This window comes from Dipodomys spectabilis, unplaced genomic scaffold, assembly GCF_019054845.1.
Source record: "Dipodomys spectabilis isolate Male_0828 unplaced genomic scaffold, ASM1905484v1 ptg000006l, whole genome shotgun sequence".
NCBI lineage: Eukaryota > Metazoa > Chordata > Mammalia > Rodentia > Heteromyidae > Dipodomys > Dipodomys spectabilis.
In genome coordinates, this window is record NW_024870683.1 from 12,359,488 (window position 1) to 12,381,727 (window position 22,240).

Genomic DNA, 22,240 nt, shown 5'->3' on the forward strand with positions numbered 1-22,240 from the left:
AGCCTTGAACAAAAAAGCCAAGGAAGAACATGGAGCTCTGAGTTCAAGTCCTAGTTTTGGCAAGTGCCCCCCCCCCCCCCAAATAATAGTAAGCTTTTAAATCTTTAGGTGGCTTCATTGGACTTGAAGAAAAATGCTTCAAGTAAAATAGAGGAAGTCAGACTCTTTAGGAGTGAAGGCATTTTTGTGGCTGGGGCCTCTACTTTGAAACCTAGGTTAACATAAACCCAGAGTTGATGTATTTAGGTGTTTCCACTGAAACAGGCAATAGCTGTGGTAAAATACTGAGTGAGCACTTGGAGACTGCTGCGTATTTGACACATGACTGCATTAGACAATCACATGTAAACAAAATCATTTCCATTTTTCGCAGTGCTTTTTTTTTTTTTTTTGGGTCCGGTTGTGGGGCCTGAACTCTGGGCCTGAGCTCTGTCCCTCAGCTCTTCAGCTCAAGGCTAGCGCTCTACCACTTGAGCCACAGCACCACTTCTGGCTTGCTTATGTGGTGCTGAGGAATGGAACCCAGGGCCTCAGGCATGCAAAGCAAGCGCTCTACCACTGAGCCACCTTTTTTGACTGGGGCCGATTTTGCCTCTGAGGGGACCTTGGGTAAAATCTGAGTACAGTTTGGCTGGTATTCCTGGGGTGGTCATGCTGGGATCTAGTGGCTGGATACCAGGGATACCATCCTCCGATACACTGGGTAGTTCTAGAATTACCTGGCCTCTGATGTCTATTAACACCCAGATTAAGAAGTCTGGAGTTCAACGGTAACCTGTTAAAAAGCTTACTCCCTTTTGGTCTCTTTAAGGGTTAGCTACACAGAACTACCTTCTATTTACGGCCAGGATGGCTGACAATAATACACTCTGGATAGAAGTGTTGAACTACAGCCTGCATTTGCGAAATTGGGCATCTCTTGATCCCAGTAAACAGGGCTTCTACCCCTGGGGTGCATTGTTTCCCAGCTTTGCAGTGCTAATGAAATTTGAGACAGGTTTTGCATTTTGAGAATTAGATGATGGGCAGATTTGCAACCAGAGCTAAATATTTTTGCCCTAAGCCACTCTGTTGAGTGCTTTTTTTGTAAAATATTTCTGTTTGGAGAGTTGATTCTTGAGGACCTTGGTAATGCCTCATCTATTTTGCTGAATTTCCATTTGGGGCTTGAGAAGGCAGGTGTGTAATCAGGCTCATCATTGACAGGTAGCAGAGTGGCCCTCTTGACTCCTGGGAGTCTACAAAGTACTCAAAAAGGCATTCCAGAAAAGTCACCTCCAGAATAGAATCCTTCTGAGCGATTTGAGCTAAGATCTTAGTGCGCACATTTGTCAGGAGGCAGGGCACCATGGGAAGTTGGTGCTCTGGTGTTTACAGATTTGTAAACAAGGGATATACTGTAGACAATAAAAACTTAGGACTTCTGCTTAGAAATATTTACCTTAATTAGAAACCACAGGCAATACCTGTCTAAGGATTGAATTTCAGTGTATGTGACCTAGATAGGAATAGAATGAAATATGCCTAGTAAGCGGAACCCTCAAAATTTCATGAAATAATATAACTTGTCTTAGTCTGTTTCTGTAACTATAACAATACTGGGTAATTTATAAAGAGAGTTCATTTGGCTCACGGTTCAAGTCTAGAAATAGAGAATAAGTAGGAATAGAGGATTGCTGGGGAAGCGTTTCCTCTTTGCCAAGATGCTGTCATAATGTAGAATGCAAGAAACCCTGTGTTCCTCAGGCAGTCGGAGGTTAACGCACACTCTGCTTCCACATTCAACTGATAACCACTGCACTGTATTTTTTTTTTTCCTAGCTTTGTTTTGTGTATTGCATTTGTTGTCAAGACTCATTTCTAATAGAGAAGATATAAAAGTTGCTCTGCAGTGATTTCTCCTAATTCGATGTGATTGGCAACTTAGCACTTACTTTAAGCAACATATTTGGTGCTGAGAAAGCTTAATGTGAGTCTTCTAAGCACAAGACTGATAATCTTGGAGCAAGAGCAGAATCATCTCAGAACCATATTCTATCATGTGGGTTGTATTTGCTGTGGTGGAGTAAAATTATTGAAAATCTTGAAGTCTAGCAAAAGTTTGTACCCCTTTAATTCTGAGTACATAAATGTTCCATATATATATATATATATATATATATATATATATATAGTATGAAACTCAAGTTCACTTAATTCTTTTAAAATTTATTCTGAGTATAAAAAGATCTGATTCTTTTTTGCTTGACCTCCTTCCCTTCCTTTCCCTTCTCTGTCCCCTTCCCCAACCTTCCACTCTTCCCTCTTTCCCCCTCCTCTTTCCCCTTCCTCTTTCACTTTCCCTCCCCTTCACTTTCCATCTCCTCTTTCCCCTTTCCCTCTTCTCCTCTTCCCCTCTCCCTCTTTCCTGTGATGGTGGTTTGAATGCTTTGTGTATGCCTGGCAAGTCCTTTATAATCCCCTATATCTGCAATCCTTCCTTCAACTGTTCACTAGAGAAATAATCTCATATATTAAGACAAACTATGTTTGGGAATTAAATTCTGAAATTTTGAGTTTCATCTTGGGGTGGGTTCCTTTTAGTAGGTATATGATTATGTAAGATTCTTTTGGGGATATTCTGAACATTTTGTATCCTATAGAGCTTGCCTTTTGTATGTTTTATATACTTTTTTGTATATTTTCTTATTATACCATCGGAAGGATTTGTTCTTTTTTTATGTCTATGCACATTTAAGTGAGAAAAAAGTCAGATACAAATATATGTATAAAACTGTTTTCTTCTCTTGCAGAGTTAAATATGAGAGAGTCTGTTGTAAGAGTCTGTGATGAGTCTTCATGTAAATATGGAGGAGTCTGTAAAGAAGATGGAGATGGTTTGAAATGTGCATGCCAGTTTCAGGTGAGGAACCTGAGCCTGTTTTAAATATTCAAGCATTTCCCATAGTTCATAATTCTGTATTTTTCATCTTAAACTGTGCTTATAGCACCATGAACTCTGTAAAAAACCTGGATTCATAACCCACCTGTTCTTGTGGTAAGATGCTACTGCTCTGTTACTTGTGCTTGCCATGCTTTGATCCTGGAGTTCAAGAGGACAATCTGGCAATGACAGGTAGAAAAATACTAAGATTCTATCCAGATATAGGGAAGGGAAATAAGCTACAGGTTACATTAGAGTCTTTAAATTTTTTAAAAAAAATAATCTTTTTTTCTTCAATTCTCATTTCTTGTTCTCATCTTTTAGAATGTGACTGGTTTGGAACCTCAGGGACTGTGTCAGGGTTACAGTTGGACTGGAAAGTGGACCCTTTGACTAAGAGCATGGATGTCTTTACCCTACCAGTGCTGTTTGAGTAATTTGATTATCTGAAAAAGTAAAAGAAGGAAAGGGTGTTATATCCAATTCTTCCTTTTTGTTTTTTAGTGATTAACTTATAATTTGGCTTGTTACAAAGTGATTCCTGACTCATAATTTAAGATGAGATGAAAGAACTAGAATTTTTTTTTCACTTATAATCTTGCTCTAAATGCACCTGTCATTTTGGATTTTGCAGAGAAGGAAAGGAGTCAGAAGTTAGGAATAAAAACAAGAGAGTAGTATTTCCAGGAACTCCTTGATCTCATGTGACTTTCTGTATGATATTCAAAGAAGTTTCTTCCTATCAGTATTCCATTTGAAAAGAGAAGGCACATTCCATACCCTTTCTTAAAATATGGTAATGAAAACCAAAGTTGGAAGGAGGGCTTGCATATGAAACTTCTTTGAAAACCATAAGCCACTGTGGTGTTTATTTTCATGAAAAGAAATGGCCAGTTTATGAGTTGGAGGGAAGGTGGTAGGTTTACTTACTCTTGTCCATCCAGCCAAAGAGGGTCTTCATGGGAGAAGCTTTCTATTTAGTTAAAACTTGTGGGAAGGTTTCTCTTGGGCATTTTCAAAATAGACACCTCCTTCCACATTCACGTAGGGAGCTTCTGGCTGGCTTCCGATCTTTTCTGCCTGCTAGGTGGAGACACCCGTGCCCTTCCATATTGTTCCTCACAGCACAGAAGCTGCCTGGGATAAATCACTGATAATTCAGATTCTTTCCCCCTGGAAAATACATCATCTCTCTGGCTGCTTTCAAGATGTTCTCTTTACTTTGTTTTTTTTTGTTTGGTCCGGTCGTGGGGCCTGAACTCTGGGCCTGGGTGCTGTCCCTCAGCTCTTCAGCTCAAGGCTAGCACTCTACCACTTGAGCCACAGCACTACTTCCAGCTCTTTTCTTATGTGGTGCTGAGGAATCAAACCCAGGGCCTCAGGCATGCAAGGCAAGCGCTCTACCACTGAGCCATCTTCCCAGCCCTACTTTGTTTTTTTTTTTTAAAGCACAATGAGGTGCTTACATTTGGTTTTCTTTTTATCTTACTTGAAATTGGCTGATCTGAAATCTATAAATTTATGCCACTTATTAACATTAATGAGTTAATTGTTTTTTAGTATATTTTCTCTCAATTCTCTGTTCTAATGAGTTTAGCAACTCATTAGACCTTTCCATATTCCGTTTTTTTTCTTCCTTTTTTTACATTAAATTATTATTTTGTGGATCATTCTTCAGGTTCAACAACTCTTTGGTTATATCCATTCTTCCTATTTAGTGAGTTTTTAGTTTCATTTTTTTTTAATTTCTAGGTTTTATAGCTTATCGGTTGGGATTTCTCATTTTTTTATTCATTACAAGTATATTTATTTGAACACAGATATGAGTACTTTAAAATTTTTTCTGCTAAAGGTCAGATAAGGTGATGTTAGGGAAATGAACCCTAAGATATGTATTCAAATATTTTTTTCTTTCATGCGATTGTTTCTAACACATTTATAAGATTATTTCTTTGTTGCTTTGTATGTCCCTCCCCCACAGTATAACCCCTGCTTTCACTGTATTTGATGTCAGTATAATTTGTGGAGGGGAAGGGGAAAAACAAATAGTTTAAATAGGGATACAGGTGGACCCATTGCAACAATGAGATGTACAAGTCGTTATGTTGAAAACGAACTTCACAACTTTGGTGGGGGGGGGGGGGTGGGGGGGGTAGTGGGGGGGTGGCGGCGTGGGGAGGATTTGGTGGGGGTGGGGGGGGAGGGAGGATGGGAATGGATGGAAAGGGGAAACAAAGGAGGAGGCTACAATGCTTGCTAAGAAATGTACTCATTATCTTGCCCATGTAATTGTAAACCCTCTGTACAGTATTTTCACAATTAAAAAAATGCAAAAAAAATTTTTTTCTGCTAAGGTCAATATGTACAACATTTTCTAGGTATTGTTTCTTGGTTGCATTATGTTTATTTTTGTGTCTTAAGAGTATGTTGTCAGAATATTTTTGAGTTTATCTATGCATTATATATATGTTATAAATGATATGTATGCTTGAATTCTGTTGTGTTCCTTTGAAGAGAATTGCTAATTTGGGGGTGATAAAATTAATTGAACTTTCCAAACGGTATATTCTATCATTGGCTCAAATTCTCAATATTTAAATAATCAGTTCATTTCTTTTAAACCCAGTGGAGTTTCTTGGAGTCTGTCCCATGTATGGGCCAGAAATTGGTTCTGAGTATGTACTTACAGGTGCTGGGACTCCCCTCTGATTTCTGGAATTTCCTTCCCACTTTGCAGTGGCTGGTTCAGGCAGATCTGAACTAGATCTCTCTTCTGGTTTATCACATCAGAAAGTTTGTCTTTTATCTCCATAGAGATTTAGCATGAGAAAGTATTCCTTTAAATGCCTTGGTATGGACTTGGGATTCTCATGTTAAAATTCACATCCTCACTAGCAGCAGGGTATTGGATTGCCTGTTTTCTCCCAGAGTAGTGATAGTAGGTTTTTGTCAGTTTGCTTATACTTTGTAAACATGAAAGTAAAAACAAAGCATTTATTTGCATCTGATTACTAGAGAAATTGAAAATATGCTCCTTATTTGTTGATCATTTTTTAAGAACTAGTACTAATGTTATTTCCTGTTTTTTTTCATACTTTCTTTTTGGTTTGGGTTGATTGGTAACATATATGTGATTATGGGTGTGTACTGTATATAGTATTTGCTGTGCTGAGCATTTTATATCCATTAACTTATCAACTCCTAGGAGAACCTCCTGTTTTGATGTGCTTTTGAAAAGAGTAATGTATACCTGTATTTTAAAAATGTAAAAGGGTATATATTGAAAAAAAAAAGGTCTTATAATCCAAACTATCAATTGCTTTTTCTTGTAGGCTATATTTGTTGCTGTTATTTTTTTTCTAAAATAGTCTGTGTGTATCTCTTAGGAATATAAATCACTTAATGGTATTTACTTCAGGAGTTGTTACCTCCCAGTTCATGTAGATGCAAAAAAATAAAAGAATTCTGTAGAGAAAAAGAAGTTACCCTGCTTTCATTATTTTTTATCTATTTTTTGTAATACTGTACAGAGGGATTATAGTTACATGAGTAAGATAATGAGTACATTTCCTATTGAGCATTGTTACCTCCTCTGTTTTTCCTAACCATCCCTTCCCTCCCTTGCTTTTATTATTTTAAAAATTTATTTGTTTCGATATTTTTGAGTTGGTGCTCACTGTGTAGCGTAGGCACACCTTCAACTCAAGATCTTGTCTCTACCGCCTGATTACTGAGAGGATTGCAGATTTATACCACCATGTGTTGGTGGCAAAATTTGATCTATTTGGTGGTACTGGGGTTTGAACTCATAGTACTCCTGATGATTGAACTCAAGGTCTTACCCTTATTAGGTAAGCACTCTACCCTTTGAGCCATGATTCCATCCCTTTTTGCTTTAGATTGTTTTCAGATAGGATCTCACTTTTTTTTTTTTTTTTTTCCTGATTGGGCCTCATTACCTGGGATTGTAAGCTTAGAAAAAAAATTTACTTGTTTTTGGTTAACAGGTAATAAATAGTTTTGTGTGTTTCTTTTTTTTGACATAAGTTTTAAAGTTTCACATTATACTTATCTGTGTCTGTCTGTATGGTTCTGCTTCTTTTTCTTTATTCATTGAATGTCTTTTCCTGAAAATTCTAAGATTGTAAAGAAAATAGCCCTTTCAGCAGCTAGAAAATCCTTTTGTGAGCTGCCTGAATCCTTTCTGTGCTTACTCTGTCACAAATCAGGAAAAGGAAATATAAGGAACTGAGATCCATAGACATTTGTCCAGAGCTTTATGTAGTGTGTTAAAGCTAGATGCTAAGGATGTGAAGATGTTTAAAGACAGGCTGCTTGCCTTGTACGGGCAAACTGCCTTAGGGCTTACATCATGATTTGATCTTCCTGCCCAGGAAATCTTCCTTTGGACCACTCTGCCTTCCAATAAGCTTATAAAGCTGTTCCAGTTGGACTCAGGTTATTGCAAGCTTAAGAACAATGATTGCATATACACATTAAATGCTTTGCTCCACTGTATACTGTACAGTGTCTTTCAACTCATTAAAAAATAGTTGTTGATGATTCAGCATGTTTTCAAGGCTATTAACAATTTAAATACATTGTAATAGATAACAGGACTTCATGTAAAAGTCTAAAGTGGTATTTTTATTCTTCTAATAGAGCATTTTTCTTGCCACATTTAAGAACAAAACCACTTTTATTAATTTTGTACCACAGAAGTGATAGATACTTTAGATTTCTGTTAAAAGTTAATGCCTTTGACTTTTTCCCCTATGTCCTTTCTACTTCTTTTTTCTTCTACCTGGAGTTCTCTCGTGTGTGTGTCTTTCCTCTTGAATTTATCAGGGCCTGTCTTGCTAGATGCCAGTGTCTTCTTAGTAGATCTTTGCACTAGAGTTTTCCAGAAACATAGAACCAGTAAAAGGACACACACACACACACACACACACACACACACACACACACACACACACACACATGAAAAAGACAATATTATTAATATTATTTTGGTTGCATAGAATCTGAGAAGTGCCACAGTTTCAGTTTTATGTTGCATGTTGAAAGCCCATGGAATCTAGTGGTATGAGTCTCTGTCTAAGACTAACAGCCAAGGACCAGAAGACTGATGGATCAGCTCAAGCAGTCACTAGAGAGAATCCTCCCTTCTGTGCCTTTTTGTTCTTTAAAAGTGCTCAACACATTGGGCACTGCTCTTCCACATTGGGAGGGCAGTCTGTTTAACTTGGTCCATCGGCTCAAATCTTAATCACATCTAGAAATATCCTTACCAATAAATCTGGAAATAACTTTTTTTTGTTGTTGTTGTTGGTCATGGGGCTTGAACTCTGGGCTTGGGTACTCTCTTAGCTCTTCAGCTCAAGGCTAGTGCTCTACCAATTGAGCCACAGCACCATTTCCTGTTTCCTGAGTGGTTTATTGGAGATAAGAGTCTCGAGGACTTTCCTGCTGAGGCTGGCTTTGAACTAGTGATCCTCAGATCTCAGCCTTGCGAGTAGCTAGGATTACAGTTGTGAGCCACCAGTGCCAGCTGGAAATAACTTTTTATCTGGACACCCTGGGGCATAGTCAAATTGACACATGGCTGAGACAAAACACCTGGGCAAAACAACCTAAGAGGGGCCTAACTGGGTCCCCAGGCTTTTAGATGTTGCTACCCACAGTTAATCTTCTCTGGAAAAGCCTCACAGGTGCACCAGAAATGTGCTTTCCTAAGCTCTCAGATGGTTTTTAATACAATCAAGTTGATGATCAAGATGCACCATCACAACATCCTAATTACCATTTTCTTATTTATTGTGCTCAGAACAAGTCGTGGTAGATAAGTAGGTTGACAAAAAAGTGCTTGTAAGGATGTGATTCCAGACGTGTACGCTTTTTGTTTCTGAAGTACTTTCATGTCAGAACCATCAGGTTCTTCTAAAGAAAAGTTATAGGGAAATGTTCATTCTCTCAGTGGTTCTAACCTAAACTAAAAGATTGTGGCTGGCAACAGTGCTACATTATAAATTAATTGAATGTTGGGTGGTAGGGATAGGCCAGTGTTAGAGTACTTTATTAGCTTGTGCAAGGCCCTGGGTTCCATCCCCAGCATTATAAAACTAAATAATACAGCTCTTTCCCCAAATTAAATAAACAATTTTCCCCCCAAATCACCCAGATCCTTTCATTTGTTCATAAGCATACCAAGAAGCTTTCAAGAAGACAGACCTCTGGAAATCAAGAAAGACCAAGGAATAGCAGATCTATCTGTTCTCCTATCTCAGGCTCACTTGCTCTAGGTCTGAGGTTGAATTCAGGGGTATTAAGTGTCCTGCTTGCTTTCACCAAGTGACATAGGGCAAGATTGCTGAATGACTTGAGTGTGTGGAATGGTGAGGAATGGCAGCTCTCCCATTTAGGGACTATGACCCTTGACAAATATTTAAGATTTGGAAATGATAATAGCAACAGCAAAAATAGTTAATATGTAATCTTAATGTACTCTGGCAAGATATACATGTTATAGGTGAATTTCTCTTATTTAATCCTCATAACAACTCTATCAGGTAGGGACTGTTCTAATTGTACAGATGGAGATACTGGAGCTTCTGCTACCCTATAATCATAGTAGTCCCAGGATTTGGACTCAAGCATGAAGCTATGTGGTTGTTATGACATTTAAGTAGTTTCAACTTTTAAAGTTGCAGCCCTGTGCTTATTAGATAGATACTGTTTGATGAGTGTTAGAATTTTCAGTCCTGACAAACTTAATACTTCTAATTACATTTTTAATTTTTCCTTTTATTATAATCTTTAAGTAGTTGTACAAAGGTGTTGCCATTTGACAAAGCAGTTTATGAGTACCATATATTACGCCTTTTAACATTCTCACCTAACCCTCCCCTTCCTTCCCTAACCCATTCCTTCCCTCATTCTTCTTAATTTGTAGGATCCATGTTGAATTCTTGACTGCATTTTTCCCCCTCTTCATTTGTCTCCCCCTACCCCCTACCCCATTCCTTTTGACTGCCTGCTTCCTGTTTCATTTTGCTGAACTTTGATTTTGCCTTTCTAAGGAATTAACTATTTGGGAGATCTCCCCTGAATCTACTGTTAATGCTTCTTTTTTAATGACTAATAATTTACATTCCATTTTTTATTATCCTTAAATGAAATTCATAATGGGACCTAAACATGTAATTAATGATTATAATGCATAATTTTAACATAAAAGAAAAGCATTTCTATTATAAACATTTCAGAATGTCATTGCTTGGCACTAGAAGACAATGCAGTAGTTAGCTACTTGTATCTAGAATGAATGGTTGGATTAAAAAGATAGAAGTATGGGGCTGGGAAGGTGGCTCAGCAGTAGAGTGCTTGCCTCGCATGCATGAGGTCCTGGGTTCAATTCCTCAGCACCACATAACCAGGAGAGGCTGGAAAGGCACTATGGCTCAAGTAGAGCCCTAGTAGAGTGCTAGCCTTGAGCTGAAGAGCTCAGGGACAGTGCCCAGGCCTAGAGTTCAAGCCCCATGACCAGCAAAAACACCCCCCCTCAAAAAAAGATAGATGTACAAGAAAGAACATGAAAAGAATGACCCATAGGTATGGTGGATGTTAGAATGAAAGCTATTTAGGGTAAGGTACATAAGGGATATACTAGTATATGGTCTTGCCATAGTTGCTACACAAATGGCCAGAGAGAAACACAGAAATTACATGGCACTTGTATTTGTCATGTGTACCTGTCCTTTTCCTAAGTTGTATATGAAGTGTCTTGAAACCCATCTAATAAGTGACTAATAGTCCCTCTATCAGACTCAGCTAACAGATAAATTCTGGAGCCTGAAGCTTACTCATCTTGTTCTATACCATTTGAACCATGCCTCCAGCCTGCTTTTGGCTGGTTCATTGGAGTTGGCTAGCTTCAAACTGTGATTCTCCACGTCTCAGCCTCCTGGGTAGTTAGGAATACAGGTGTGAGCCACCATCTCTTAGCTCCAGATATATTCTTAAATGTGTAATTCTGAATCAAAAATGACATTTTAGGACTCTTGAGCTATATTATTAAATAATGTTCTTTAAAAGCTAAACCAACTTTGAGTATCATAACTAGTATATTGAGATGTCTACCTAATTAAAAAAAATACCTTTTTTTCCTGACAGTACTGGGCTTGAATTCAGGACTTTGTGCTCTTGGTTGGCCTTTTTGTTCACAGCTAGCTGTCCACTACTTGAAGTGTGCCTCTGCTGCCAGGCTTTTGCTAGTTAGTTAGAGATGAGTTGTGGATTTGCCTGTCCAGGCTGTCTTTAAACCTTGATCCTCAGATGTCAGCCTCCTCAGAAGCTAGGCATCTAAGATGGCCCTGAACTGAACCCTCCTGTCAGCTCTATAGAGTGGTAAGATTATAGACAGGTACCAACATGCACAGCTCATTTTTTAAAAATTAAAAATAACACCTCATTTTTAGTACGTAACGCTGATAAGCTAATGAAGGTCAATAATTTTTATCTATTAAATTACTGTTTGTAATTTTTCTGTAAATACATTGTTTTTGGTCTTTTTAAAAATTAATTTGTATTTCATTTTTTAAGTAATGATAATATATTGTAGCATATTATAGCATTTCCCAAATTTTAATTTAGTCAGGTATGATACTAATGTAGTAATTTTTCTTCTTTGGTGATACTCTAGGGTTTGATTTTTAGGGGTCACACTTACTAGGCAGGTGCTTTACTGCAGAACCATATCTCCAGTCCTTTTTTTTTTTGCACTATTTGTTTTGAGATAGAGTCTTGCTTTCTGCCTAGGCATATGTTTGGACTCTGCCCCACCTGTTTAGACTTCCAACCATAGCTAGGATGACAGACACTTATTGCCTTGCCCAACTATTGATTAAGCATTCTCACAAACTTTATGTATTTATTTTTTTCAGTTGGTTATGGGGCTTGAACTCTGGGCCTGGGTGCTGTCCCTGCGCTCTTCAGCTCAAGGCGAGTGCTCTACCGCTTGAGCCACAGCGACACTTCTGGTTTTCTAGTGGTATTGGAGATAAGAGTCTCACAGACTTTCCTGCTCGGACTGGCTTTGAACCATGATCCTCAGATCTCAGCCTCCTGAGTAGTTAGGATTACAGGTGTGAGCCACCAGCGTATAGCTCACAAAACTTTTTTTTAAACCTAGGCTGGCCTTGAATAGAAATTCTCTCTGTCTCAGCTTTAAAGTAGCTAGACTTACAGGCATGAGCCACTAGCATTGGACTTGATGTGTAGAAATTTTTAAAGTTTTTTTTTTGTTGTTGTTGTTGTTTTGTCAGTCTTGGGGGTTGAACTCTGGGCCTGGGGGCTGTCTCAGCAATTCAGCTTCGGGCTGGTTGGTGTTCTACCACTTGGACCACAGCACCACTTCCAGGCAGACTTTCCTGCCTGGGCTGGCTTTGAACAGCGATTCTCAGATCTCAGCCTCCCAAGTAGTTAGGATTACAGGTGTGAGCCACTGGCACCTGGCTGGTTTAAAGTTTTTTAAGTACATAGGTCCACTGGCATTTCTCAAACCCGTATCACCTTTTCTCTTTATTTGTCATATTTCACTTCATCCTTCAGGCTCAGTTCCCATTCCACTTTGTCTGAAGAGGCTTTCCTCTTCAGACATTGTACTTACTGTGTATTCTATTGATTTGGAACAGTTTTTAGCTTACAATTTGTTTTCTAGTTTTAGGATTCTAACAAGATTATAAGATCTCAGAGAACAACGCTCTCTTTTATTTCTTTGTGCCTCATAACATTTACTTTGGGACTACTACAGGTATTGAATAAATGAATTTTGATGGTAGTAAGATGACATTACCTAAGTAGTGTTCTTTACAAACATTGTCAAGATTTTCCTTACTGTCTCAATGAGTTTTCATAGCAGGCAAATAAAGCAGATAGTGTAGGGATTTCCAGCCTCATTCTTATGGATAGTTGGCAGTTATTTTCATTATAAATATGGAAAAAGGTCGAAGAAATAACAAGAGTCATTTTTTTTCAAAACCAAATAAAAGAACAGTAGTAGAAGAGTGTCATAATACTATGGTGTTGCTTTCATGAATGTGAAATAAACTATTAATATTCATGCCTTGTTCTGAGAGTTTATTTTTATTTCTTTTTTGCAGTGCCATACAAATTACATTCCTGTCTGTGGATCAAACGGGGACACGTACCAAAATGAATGCTTTCTCAGAAGAGCTTCTTGTAAGCACCAGAAAGAGATAACAGTGGTGGCTAGAGGACCGTGCTACTCAGGTGTGTACCATGCACTTCTAAACACATGGTAGAAATGGTTCTACCATATTTTCTAAAAGGAAGGCTTCATCCAGCCAGAGCTAAAGTCCCTAAATTACTGCATAGATTATGGGCGATAGTTTGAGGGGATTAGATTTTTTTTTGAATTGCATATTTCATATTGCCACTTTTTAACCTTGATTGGTTTTATACTTAACTGTTTATGCCCTTTTTCTGTAGGGGTCTCTGTATGTCTTTTGTACTGTGGGTTGAACCTTAGACAGATAAGATTTAGAATGGAAGCTGGTGCTGGCAGTTCTTGTCTATAATCCTAGCTACTCAGGAGGCTGAGATCTTGAGGATCACAGTTCAAAGCCAGCCTGGGCAGGGAAGTCCAGGAGACTCTATCTCCAATTAACTATCAGAAAACCAGAAGTGGCGCTGTGGCTCCAAGTAGTAGAGCACTAGTCTTGAACAAGCTCAGGGACAGTTCAAGTCCCATAACTGACCCCCCAAAAAAGATTTAGGTCTGGGAATGTGGCTTAGTGGTAGAGTGCTTATCTAGCATGCATGAAGCCCTGGGTTCAGTTCCCCAGTACCACATAAACAGAAAAAGTCAGAAGTGGCTCAAGTGGTAGAGTGCTAGCCTTGAGTAAAAGAAGCTCAGGGACAGTGCCCAGGCCCTGAGTTCAAGCCCCAGGACTGCCAAAAAAATAAAAAAAAGATTTAGAATGGAGAATGACATGGGTCATCATGTCTTACTTTGTTTGTTTGTTTGTTTTTGAGAGGTCAAATCAGGAGTCCTTATTAGAAAGCCAGAGATGGTGTGTGGACGTATGTCCCCCCAAAATTTGCAGCCTTGACTATACTTAGTACTGTTAGGAAACTGAGCCACAAGCGTAGTAAAGAAAGAGCAGGAAAACAATCTCAACAAATCAGATCAACTCTCTAGTGGAGAGCCAAAGAGGGACAACATGGTGACCGCAGGAAGGTCAAGAGACATGAGGCCTGGTGTCCATGCCCATCTTTTCTGTTTTCTTTTTGGAAAGATGAGGAAAATCTCTGTATTTGTGTTTCTTTTCAAATTCTTCTTTTGTCTCTTCTATCCCACTATGTCATAAGCTGTCTGTATCTTCTTCCTTTATTTTGTTTCTCTTTCCTGAATTAATGGTAGTTGATTTAGGGAAGTGTTAATGCTTCCTTCCTTCCTTCCTTCCTTCCTTCCTTTCCTTCCTTCCCTTCCTTCCTTCCTTTCCTTCCTTTCCTTCCCTTCCTCCCTCCCTCCCTCCCTCCCTCCCTCCCTCCCTCCCTCCCTCTCTCTCTCTCTCTCTCTCTCTCTCTTTCTTTCTTTCTTTCTTTCTTTCTTTCTTTCTTTCTTTCTTTCTTTCTTTCTTTCTTTCTTTCTTTCTTTCTTTTCTTTCTTTCCTCCCTTCATCATGGGGCTTGAACTCAGATACTCCCTGAGCTTTTTTTGTTCAAAGATAGCTCTATACCACTTCGAGCCACAGGGTCACTTCTAGTTTTCTGGTGATTTTTCTATTGGAGATAAGAGTCTCATGGTTTTTCTTGCCTGAGTTGGCTCAAAGCCAACTCAAATCTCAGCCTCCTAAACAGGAGGCTCCTAAACAGGAGCTATCAGCTCCTGGATAATGCTAGATTTTTAGTTGTGTTTGTGTTTGGAGGTATTATTATTTTTGTCGGGCCTGGGTGCTATCCCTGAGCTCGTTTTGCTCAAGGCTAGCTCTCTACCACTTCGAGTCATAGCTCCACTTCGGATTTGTTTTTCTGTTGGTTAATTTGAATTAAGAGTCCATAGACTTTCCTGCCTAGTGTGGTTTTGAATTGTGATCCTTAAATCTCAGTCTCTTGAATAGCTAGAATTATAGGCGAGAGCCACTAGAACTGTTGTACAGAAATTGGTGGTAGAGACGGAGACTATTATCTCCATTTTTTTCCCCTCAATTATGATACAGTGCATAAAAGTTCTCCCTTTGACTAAATGTGAAGATTTTAAGGCCATATGCAGAGTTAGAAGGCAGAATCTCCAGACTGTCCTCACTTTTCATGTCAACAGAGTTTAAGAAGTTTTCCAAACTGGCCTCAGATTCAGGAATTTTCTTTAAGGTCACAGAGCTCATCGAAAGCCATTATACTCAAGTGTTATGATATAGTATTATCAAATGATACATGTTAAGCAACTAAAGGAAGAGATAAGTATATAGAACAGATTTCTGCAGGGGTTCAAACATTAGAACCTCTGATTGTCCTTTCCTTAGAGAATGTGACCTGCTAGCTAACCTATGAGGAGTCCCCATGCAGTATTGCCAACCAGTAAGTGTGTGTGAGCCTCAGTGCTCAGAGTTTTTATTGTGGTTGCATTCCATAAATATGATTGATGGATTGATTGCTCATGTGGTTTATCTTAGACTTTAAATCTGCTGGTATCATGTGACCCAAAGCCCTGTTCTATATCACTTGGGTGAGCTTTCTTAGTATGGCTAGTTCCCACCCAAAACTATTGTGACTATCTTCATCCTAAGTACTGATGTATTACCCATTCCTAACAGAGATCAGGGATGATATAGATTACCTTCTAGAAGCCTATGGAAAAGGCCAGACTTCCCTTTGGGCAAGGTCGTTTTCCTTTTATTATACACTGATGATTAGTTGCTTAGGCACTTATGTTCTTAATAGATAATCAGTAGGCTATCTCATTTGATGTGGTTCTTTTATACCTCTCTAAACTTGTATTTCACAGCCTGGATCTAGAAACTAAAGGAGGAATATGAAGTTTTTATTCCAGGTTAATTTTTCATCATTTATGAAATGCATATATTTAAAACATCAAGTATTTTGATGGACAGTAAATGTTAAGCATCAGGAGGCAGAGTAGTAGATTAGAAAGGCCACTCTACTAAAACCGGGACACCTGTCTTTAAAGTTATCTTAACTCTTATTTATCTTATGACCTTGGGTAAGTTTCTGAGCCCCTACTCCTGAAATCTTTAAATGGACATCAATCATCTCCTCGGCTTGTTAAGATTGAAAGCACAAAGCTATGAAGTGGATGTATTGATCTTGTTATTTGCTGACTGAGCCCAGTGTTTTTATGTAATTTAGTCTTTTATGGCTCCTATTCCGTGAGCTAGAAGTATTACTCTCTTTTACTTAACTGGAAAACATTTTTCTTAGGCTTTTAGCATTGGGCTTAAGCCTTTTTCTCTCTCTAAAATCTGTGAAGTTTTCAGGCAGTTTGTTCATACCTGATATATGTGTCTATGCCTATAATATACTATATTTCACTTATCTGACATATCTACCTCTAGCCAGTTCTGTTTCTCAAGTGCAAGCAGAGTGTCCTGCCTAGGGAAATATAAAAATCTCAGTGCTGGAATGGAGCTATGTGGGATGGGGAAGGTTTGTACAGTGAACAAATGTAATCTACAAGAACCACATTGTTGAAATAGTCACAGTAATTTGTTTAGGATTCTAAATGATCAAGGAAGGTGTGAGTTTAAAAAATATTAAAGTTACACATGGATTAACAAAAAGGATTGGGAATAAGTGTTTGATGCACTAAGAATGGGTCTTACTTGTTATATTATTTCTAGCATTATCGTGGGGCCTGGCATTTATACCTAATCAATGTATATGTAACAGAAGAGAGAAAGCTGGGATGTTTTCCTAAGAAATGTTTGGCCATAAAACAATTTAAAATTGAGTTCCTGTTTTCAGTTTCTCTCTCTCTCTTTTTTTTTTTTTTGTTCATTGTGGGGTTTGAAATCAGGGCCTACTTGTAGTCCCTGAGCTCTTTTTCTTTTTCTTTTTTGTCAGTTATGGGGCTTGAATTCTGGGTTTGTGCACTGCTGTTCAGCTCTTCAGCTCAAGGCTAGTGCTGTACCTGTTGAGCCACAGTGCCACTTCTGCTTTTCTAGTGGTTTATTGGAAATAAGAATCTCATGGACTTTCCTGCCCTGCTGGCTTTGAACTGCGTTCCTCAGATCTCAGCCTCCTGAATAGCTAGGAGTACAGGTGTGAGCCACTGGTGCTGGGCCCCTGAGCTCTTTTATTCAGGGCTAGTACTTTACCACTTGGAGCCACAGTTTCACTTCTGGATTTCTGGTGGTTAATTGGAGATGAGAATCTCATGGACTTTCCTGCCCTAGCTAGCTTTGAACTGCGGTCCTCATAGCTCAGCCTTGTAAATAGCTAGGATTATAGTTGAAAGTCACCAGTGCCCAGCTGTTCCTCTTTCATATATATATTTTTTTCTACTGTGTTTTTTATTCTTCATATCATTTAAAACTTGATGAAATAAAAATGGAGTATAATTGAAAACTTAAGATTACACAGTTGGTACTACATACACTACATTTTTCTAACCTATCTGGGAATTATTTGATTATTATCTGAAGGAGATTAAAGGGAAGAGGACAATCTTATCTGAGCATTGTCTTCTACTCCATATATATAATATATATATTCTCACATATAAATATATATATACATATATACACACACACACACATACATATATATATATATACATATACACATATATGTGTATGTATGTATTTGTTACCAGTACTGGGGCTTGACCTTTTGCTTGTCTTATTTTTGCTCAAGGCTGGTGCTTTACCACTTGAACCACACCTCTATTCTGGCTCTTTGCTGGCTAGTTGGAGATGAGAGTCTCATGGACTTTTCTACATGGGTTGGCTTTGAACCAGAATCTACATATCTTAGGCTCAAAAGTAGCTAGGATTACAGGCATGAACCACTGGTGCCCAGCTTTTCAGAGATCTTCCCTCCAAAATGCAGGCAGAAGTGTGAGAATCCTGACCTGCCAGCTCTGTTTTTTGTTTTAGTTTTTAAAATAGTTCATGCTGATGACACCACACACAGTATTATCCTCTTTTCAAGAGTTGTGTGCTGTATTTTGGTCCTTTTAGCACTCTAAAATTAAATTTTAAGGCTAAGAATATGGCTCAGAGGTAGAGCACTTGCCTATCATGTGCAAGACCCAGGGTTAATTACATTTTAGACTGGCTTCTTTTTGAGAGTGCTGATTAGATTTCCTGAAGGAAATTATTTTCATCAGTAATATGAAAACCTCAATCTTGAGGTTCTTTCCTTCCTCAACCTTGGGACTTTTTTTCCTCATATTATTGTTTGGCTTTTTGTCTTTGTCCACAGATTTCATTAAGAATAATTTTGGAGCAAGACTCAAAAGCTTTTCTCCTGCTTTTCTAATAAAAGCAGCTTATTCAACAAGCCTCTAAAGCTTAACAAAATTAAAAAAAAATCTTTTACCTTTTAGATGAGTGAGTTTAAATTAATTATATTTAGCTCAGTACAATATTGGTTTGTATTCTGTGAAAGATAGCTAGTCTTTCCTGAATGTGTTTCATACATACATAGACATAAATGATTATGTATGTAAGCCATTTGTATTTTGAGAAAGGCATTGAAAAGATATATAAAAACAAACTGTTAGCTTTTAAAACAGAACTATGAAGCTGGGTACTAGTGGCTCATGCCTGTAATCCTAGCCAATCTGGAGGCTAAGATCTAAGGATCAAGGTTCAAAGACAATGTGGGCAGCAAAGTCCTAGAGATTTTTATCTCCAATTGACTACCAGTAAACAGAAAGTGGTGCTGTGGCTTAAAGTGCTAGCCTTGAGCAAAATAGCTCACGAACAATGCTCAGGCCCCTCAATTCAAGCCCCACAACTGACCAAAAAAAAAAAACAAGCTATGATAATGAGTTTTGGATAAAAAAATGTTACTATATGAACAGAAGAAGTTTCTAGGAAAGATGTTTATATGCATTGTTTTTCTTCTCAGATAATGGCTCTGGATCTGGAGAAGGAGGTAAGTTTTAAATCGTGTGTGTGTGTGTGTGTGTGTGTGTGTGTGTGTGTGTGTGTGTGTGTGCCAGAACTTGGGCTTGAACTCTGGGCTTGGCCTCTGTCCCTTAGCTTTTCTGCTCAAGGCTGGTGCTCTACTACTCAAGCCATACCCATATCTTGTTTTCTGGTAGTTAATTAGAGATAAAGGTCTTATGGATGTTCCTGTGTGGGTTAGTTCCAAACTTTTATCCTCAAATCTGAGGATAGGAATATAGGCACATGGCAGTTTTGATTTCTTTAAAGACAATTGTTTTCTTTCCTATTTCTTTTCAACAGCTTTGAGATGTAATTCACATAACAAGATTCATCCACTGAAAAAGTACTGACTTTTAGGATACAATTTTAGGACATTTTATCACCCCAGAAAGAAATCATATGCCATTTGGCCATCAGTTGTAATCCTCATCCCTAACCTGACTCTCTTTAGCATTGGACATTCTTTGTTTCATATATATATATATATATTTTTTTTTTTTTGGTCCGGTTGTGGGGCCTGAACTCTGGGCCTGAGCACTGTCCCTCAGCTTTTCAGCTCAAGGCTAGTGCGTGCCCTACCACTTGAGCCACAGCGCCACTTCCGGCTTTTTCTTTTTGCTTATGTGGGGCTGATGAATCGAACCCAGGGCCTCAGGCATGCAAGGCAAGCGCTCTACCACCGAGCCAACTTCCCAGCCCCTGTTTCATATATTTTTTTTACTGAAGGCTTGCACTCAAACTACAAGGAAAATGCTGTAATTCCTGTTAAATTGAGGTTGTACAATTGACTTTCCCTTTGGATCATCCACAAAGGTGATCTTAGGTTAGGCCAGAGGATGTGTGACTCTTCTACTCCTTGCTTCCAAACTTTTTTTTTTTTGGTCAGTCATGGGGCTTGAACTCTGGACCTGGGCCCTGTCCCTCAGCTCTTCAGCTCAAGACTAGCACTCTACCATTTGAGCCACAGCACCACTTCCTTTTTTTTTTGTTGTTGTTGTTCATAGGGCCTGAACTCTGGGCCTGGGTGCTGTTCCTGAGCTATTCAGCTCAAGGCTATCATTCTACCACTTGAGCCACAGCGCCACACCCAATTTTTTCTGCTATGTGGTGCTGAGGAATCAAACCCAGGGCCTCATGCATACAAGGCAAGCGCTCTACCTACCAGTGAGCCATCTTCCCAGTTCACTTCTAAACTTTGTTGTAAGAGATTTTTTTTTTTAAGTGGAGGCATGCACAGTACTAGGGTTTGAACTCGGGGTTTCCTGCTTGCTGTGCTGGCACTCTACCACTTGAGCCAGGTCTACAGTCTGGCATTTTGATGGTTATTTGGAGGTCGAGTTTAGTGAGCTTTTTTCCCCCAAGTGGGCCTTGAACTGTAATCCATCCTCCAGATCTCAGTCTCCAGAGAAGCTAGAATTATAGGTATATGCCACTGGTCCTCATCTATTATATGGGGTTTTCAAAGGAACAGGCTCAAGAATCTCCAGAGTAAGCTATGCACAGTAAAAGAAACTTGCAAAACAGCTCTGGTGAACTTTCAGCCTTCAGAAATTTCCAGTTTTTAAAAAAAATTTCAGAATGTATACAAGTATGTAAACTTTTTTTCTGGTGTTTAAACAGTATTTGGTAATAGTATGTAATAGAGTTAAACGATGAGAATTAAGGATGATTAACCTATTTCAGAATCCAGCCAAGCTATATCTTAGTATCTACATGCAAAATCATGTTTGAGGTACCTTGAGGATAAAATTAAAAACACTCACACTAGGGAAAATCACTCTAGATGCAAACCTGAGTTAAGATCTTTCACACTTACTGTGTGAAACTTTTATTCCAGGTTGCCCTTTATTCTTCTGTGTGTCATAGTATCCTAAAGCTTCAGAGTTAGGAGGGATTGTGAAAGTCATCTATAATGGGCAATCATGAGAGAGGAAGTTCAGAGGGTGTCAGTTTTAGCTTAAAAAGAAAATGCATAAAGCTGTTGAACAATAGAATTCTATTGAAATGGGCATGTTCAAGAGGAAGCTTTATAATTATGCATAAATAATAAGCTCCTGAATTTTAGGTCTTAGAGCCAGAAAGAATGAAGAGATAATGTGGTCTAGCCCTGGTGATCATATATTCAGTTAGGAAACTCAGTTGATGTCAAGATTTGTTATTATTGCTGCTGCTGCTGCTAACAACAACAGCAGTAGCAACAATAATCCAATACTGGAAGTCTTGTCCTGAGGATGTAGGTCTGCCAGTTTTTTAGGAGTGTGAGTTTGATAGGCTGGGTAGTTTGCTCAATTATTCTGGATTTTATTATGTTTCTGAGGTCTCAGAATTACCTAGGGTGATTATTTCTGGAGTCTGTTTGGGGGATGTTCATGAGAGTTTGGAGAATATTTCTACTTACAGTGCAGGTAGACATCTCCCTCCAAAAATTGGGAGATCAGAAGTGTTGTGTGTGTGTGTGTGTGTGTGTGTGTATGTATACTTTCCCTTGAGCTCCTTTTAATACCCTCCCAGAATAGTATTCTCTCCCAAATCACATTGGGAAATCTCTTGAGTAAGTTGAGATCTTTAAATTGACCCCAGAACTACTGACTTCCCTGCCTAAATCTGAAATTTTCAAGATAGGATCCACTTTTTTTGAGACCACACCTTTAGGAACTTTATCAGGGTGGGATGTCAGCCCAGTTGGGGGCGCTAGTGTATTTGCTTTTTGTTGTTAGATAATAGGAGACCTACACGATTCTGCATCAAGTATATAGGGTGTGCTAAATGGGCAGGCAGAGAAAGGGAAAAGTCAAGGACTTTGTCCTTGTTAACATTTGGACACACATACATACACTTAAGCAGTGGAATTCATTTACATATTGTTAGGAAGGCAGATATGAAACTGATGTGAGGGAAAAAGCGTCCGGTCACCTGTCTGTGCTAATCAACGGTGTCCACACTAATTTCAGGAGGAGGACAGTCACAGGAATTGATTTACTGCTCAGGAATTTTCCTCTCGTATTTAGCCAATGGTGTAATTCTTTTTAAAGATCCATTGGTTGTCAAACTTATTACATTGTTCCTGGGCATATTGTTTATGGGATTGTTTGGCTAAAAATGCTCATGCCACAGAATATATCCCACAGTATTTGGCAAGAGTTTTGGATTCAGTCATAGA

The 22,240-nt window shown here is 38.7% G+C and overlaps 1 protein-coding gene across 1 annotated transcript in view; it reads left to right on the plus strand.

Moving 5' to 3' along the window:
* Nucleotides 1–22,240, plus strand: part of Tmeff1 (transmembrane protein with EGF like and two follistatin like domains 1) — an 82,249-nt gene that overhangs the window by 19,772 nt on the left and 40,237 nt on the right. Inside the window, exons 2-4 of the mRNA XM_042698232.1 lie at nucleotides 2,793–2,902; nucleotides 13,084–13,213; nucleotides 19,040–19,066. Coding sequence (XP_042554166.1) covers nucleotides 2,793–2,902; nucleotides 13,084–13,213; nucleotides 19,040–19,066 — 267 coding nt within the window. The remainder of the gene's footprint in view (nucleotides 1–2,792; nucleotides 2,903–13,083; nucleotides 13,214–19,039; nucleotides 19,067–22,240) is intronic.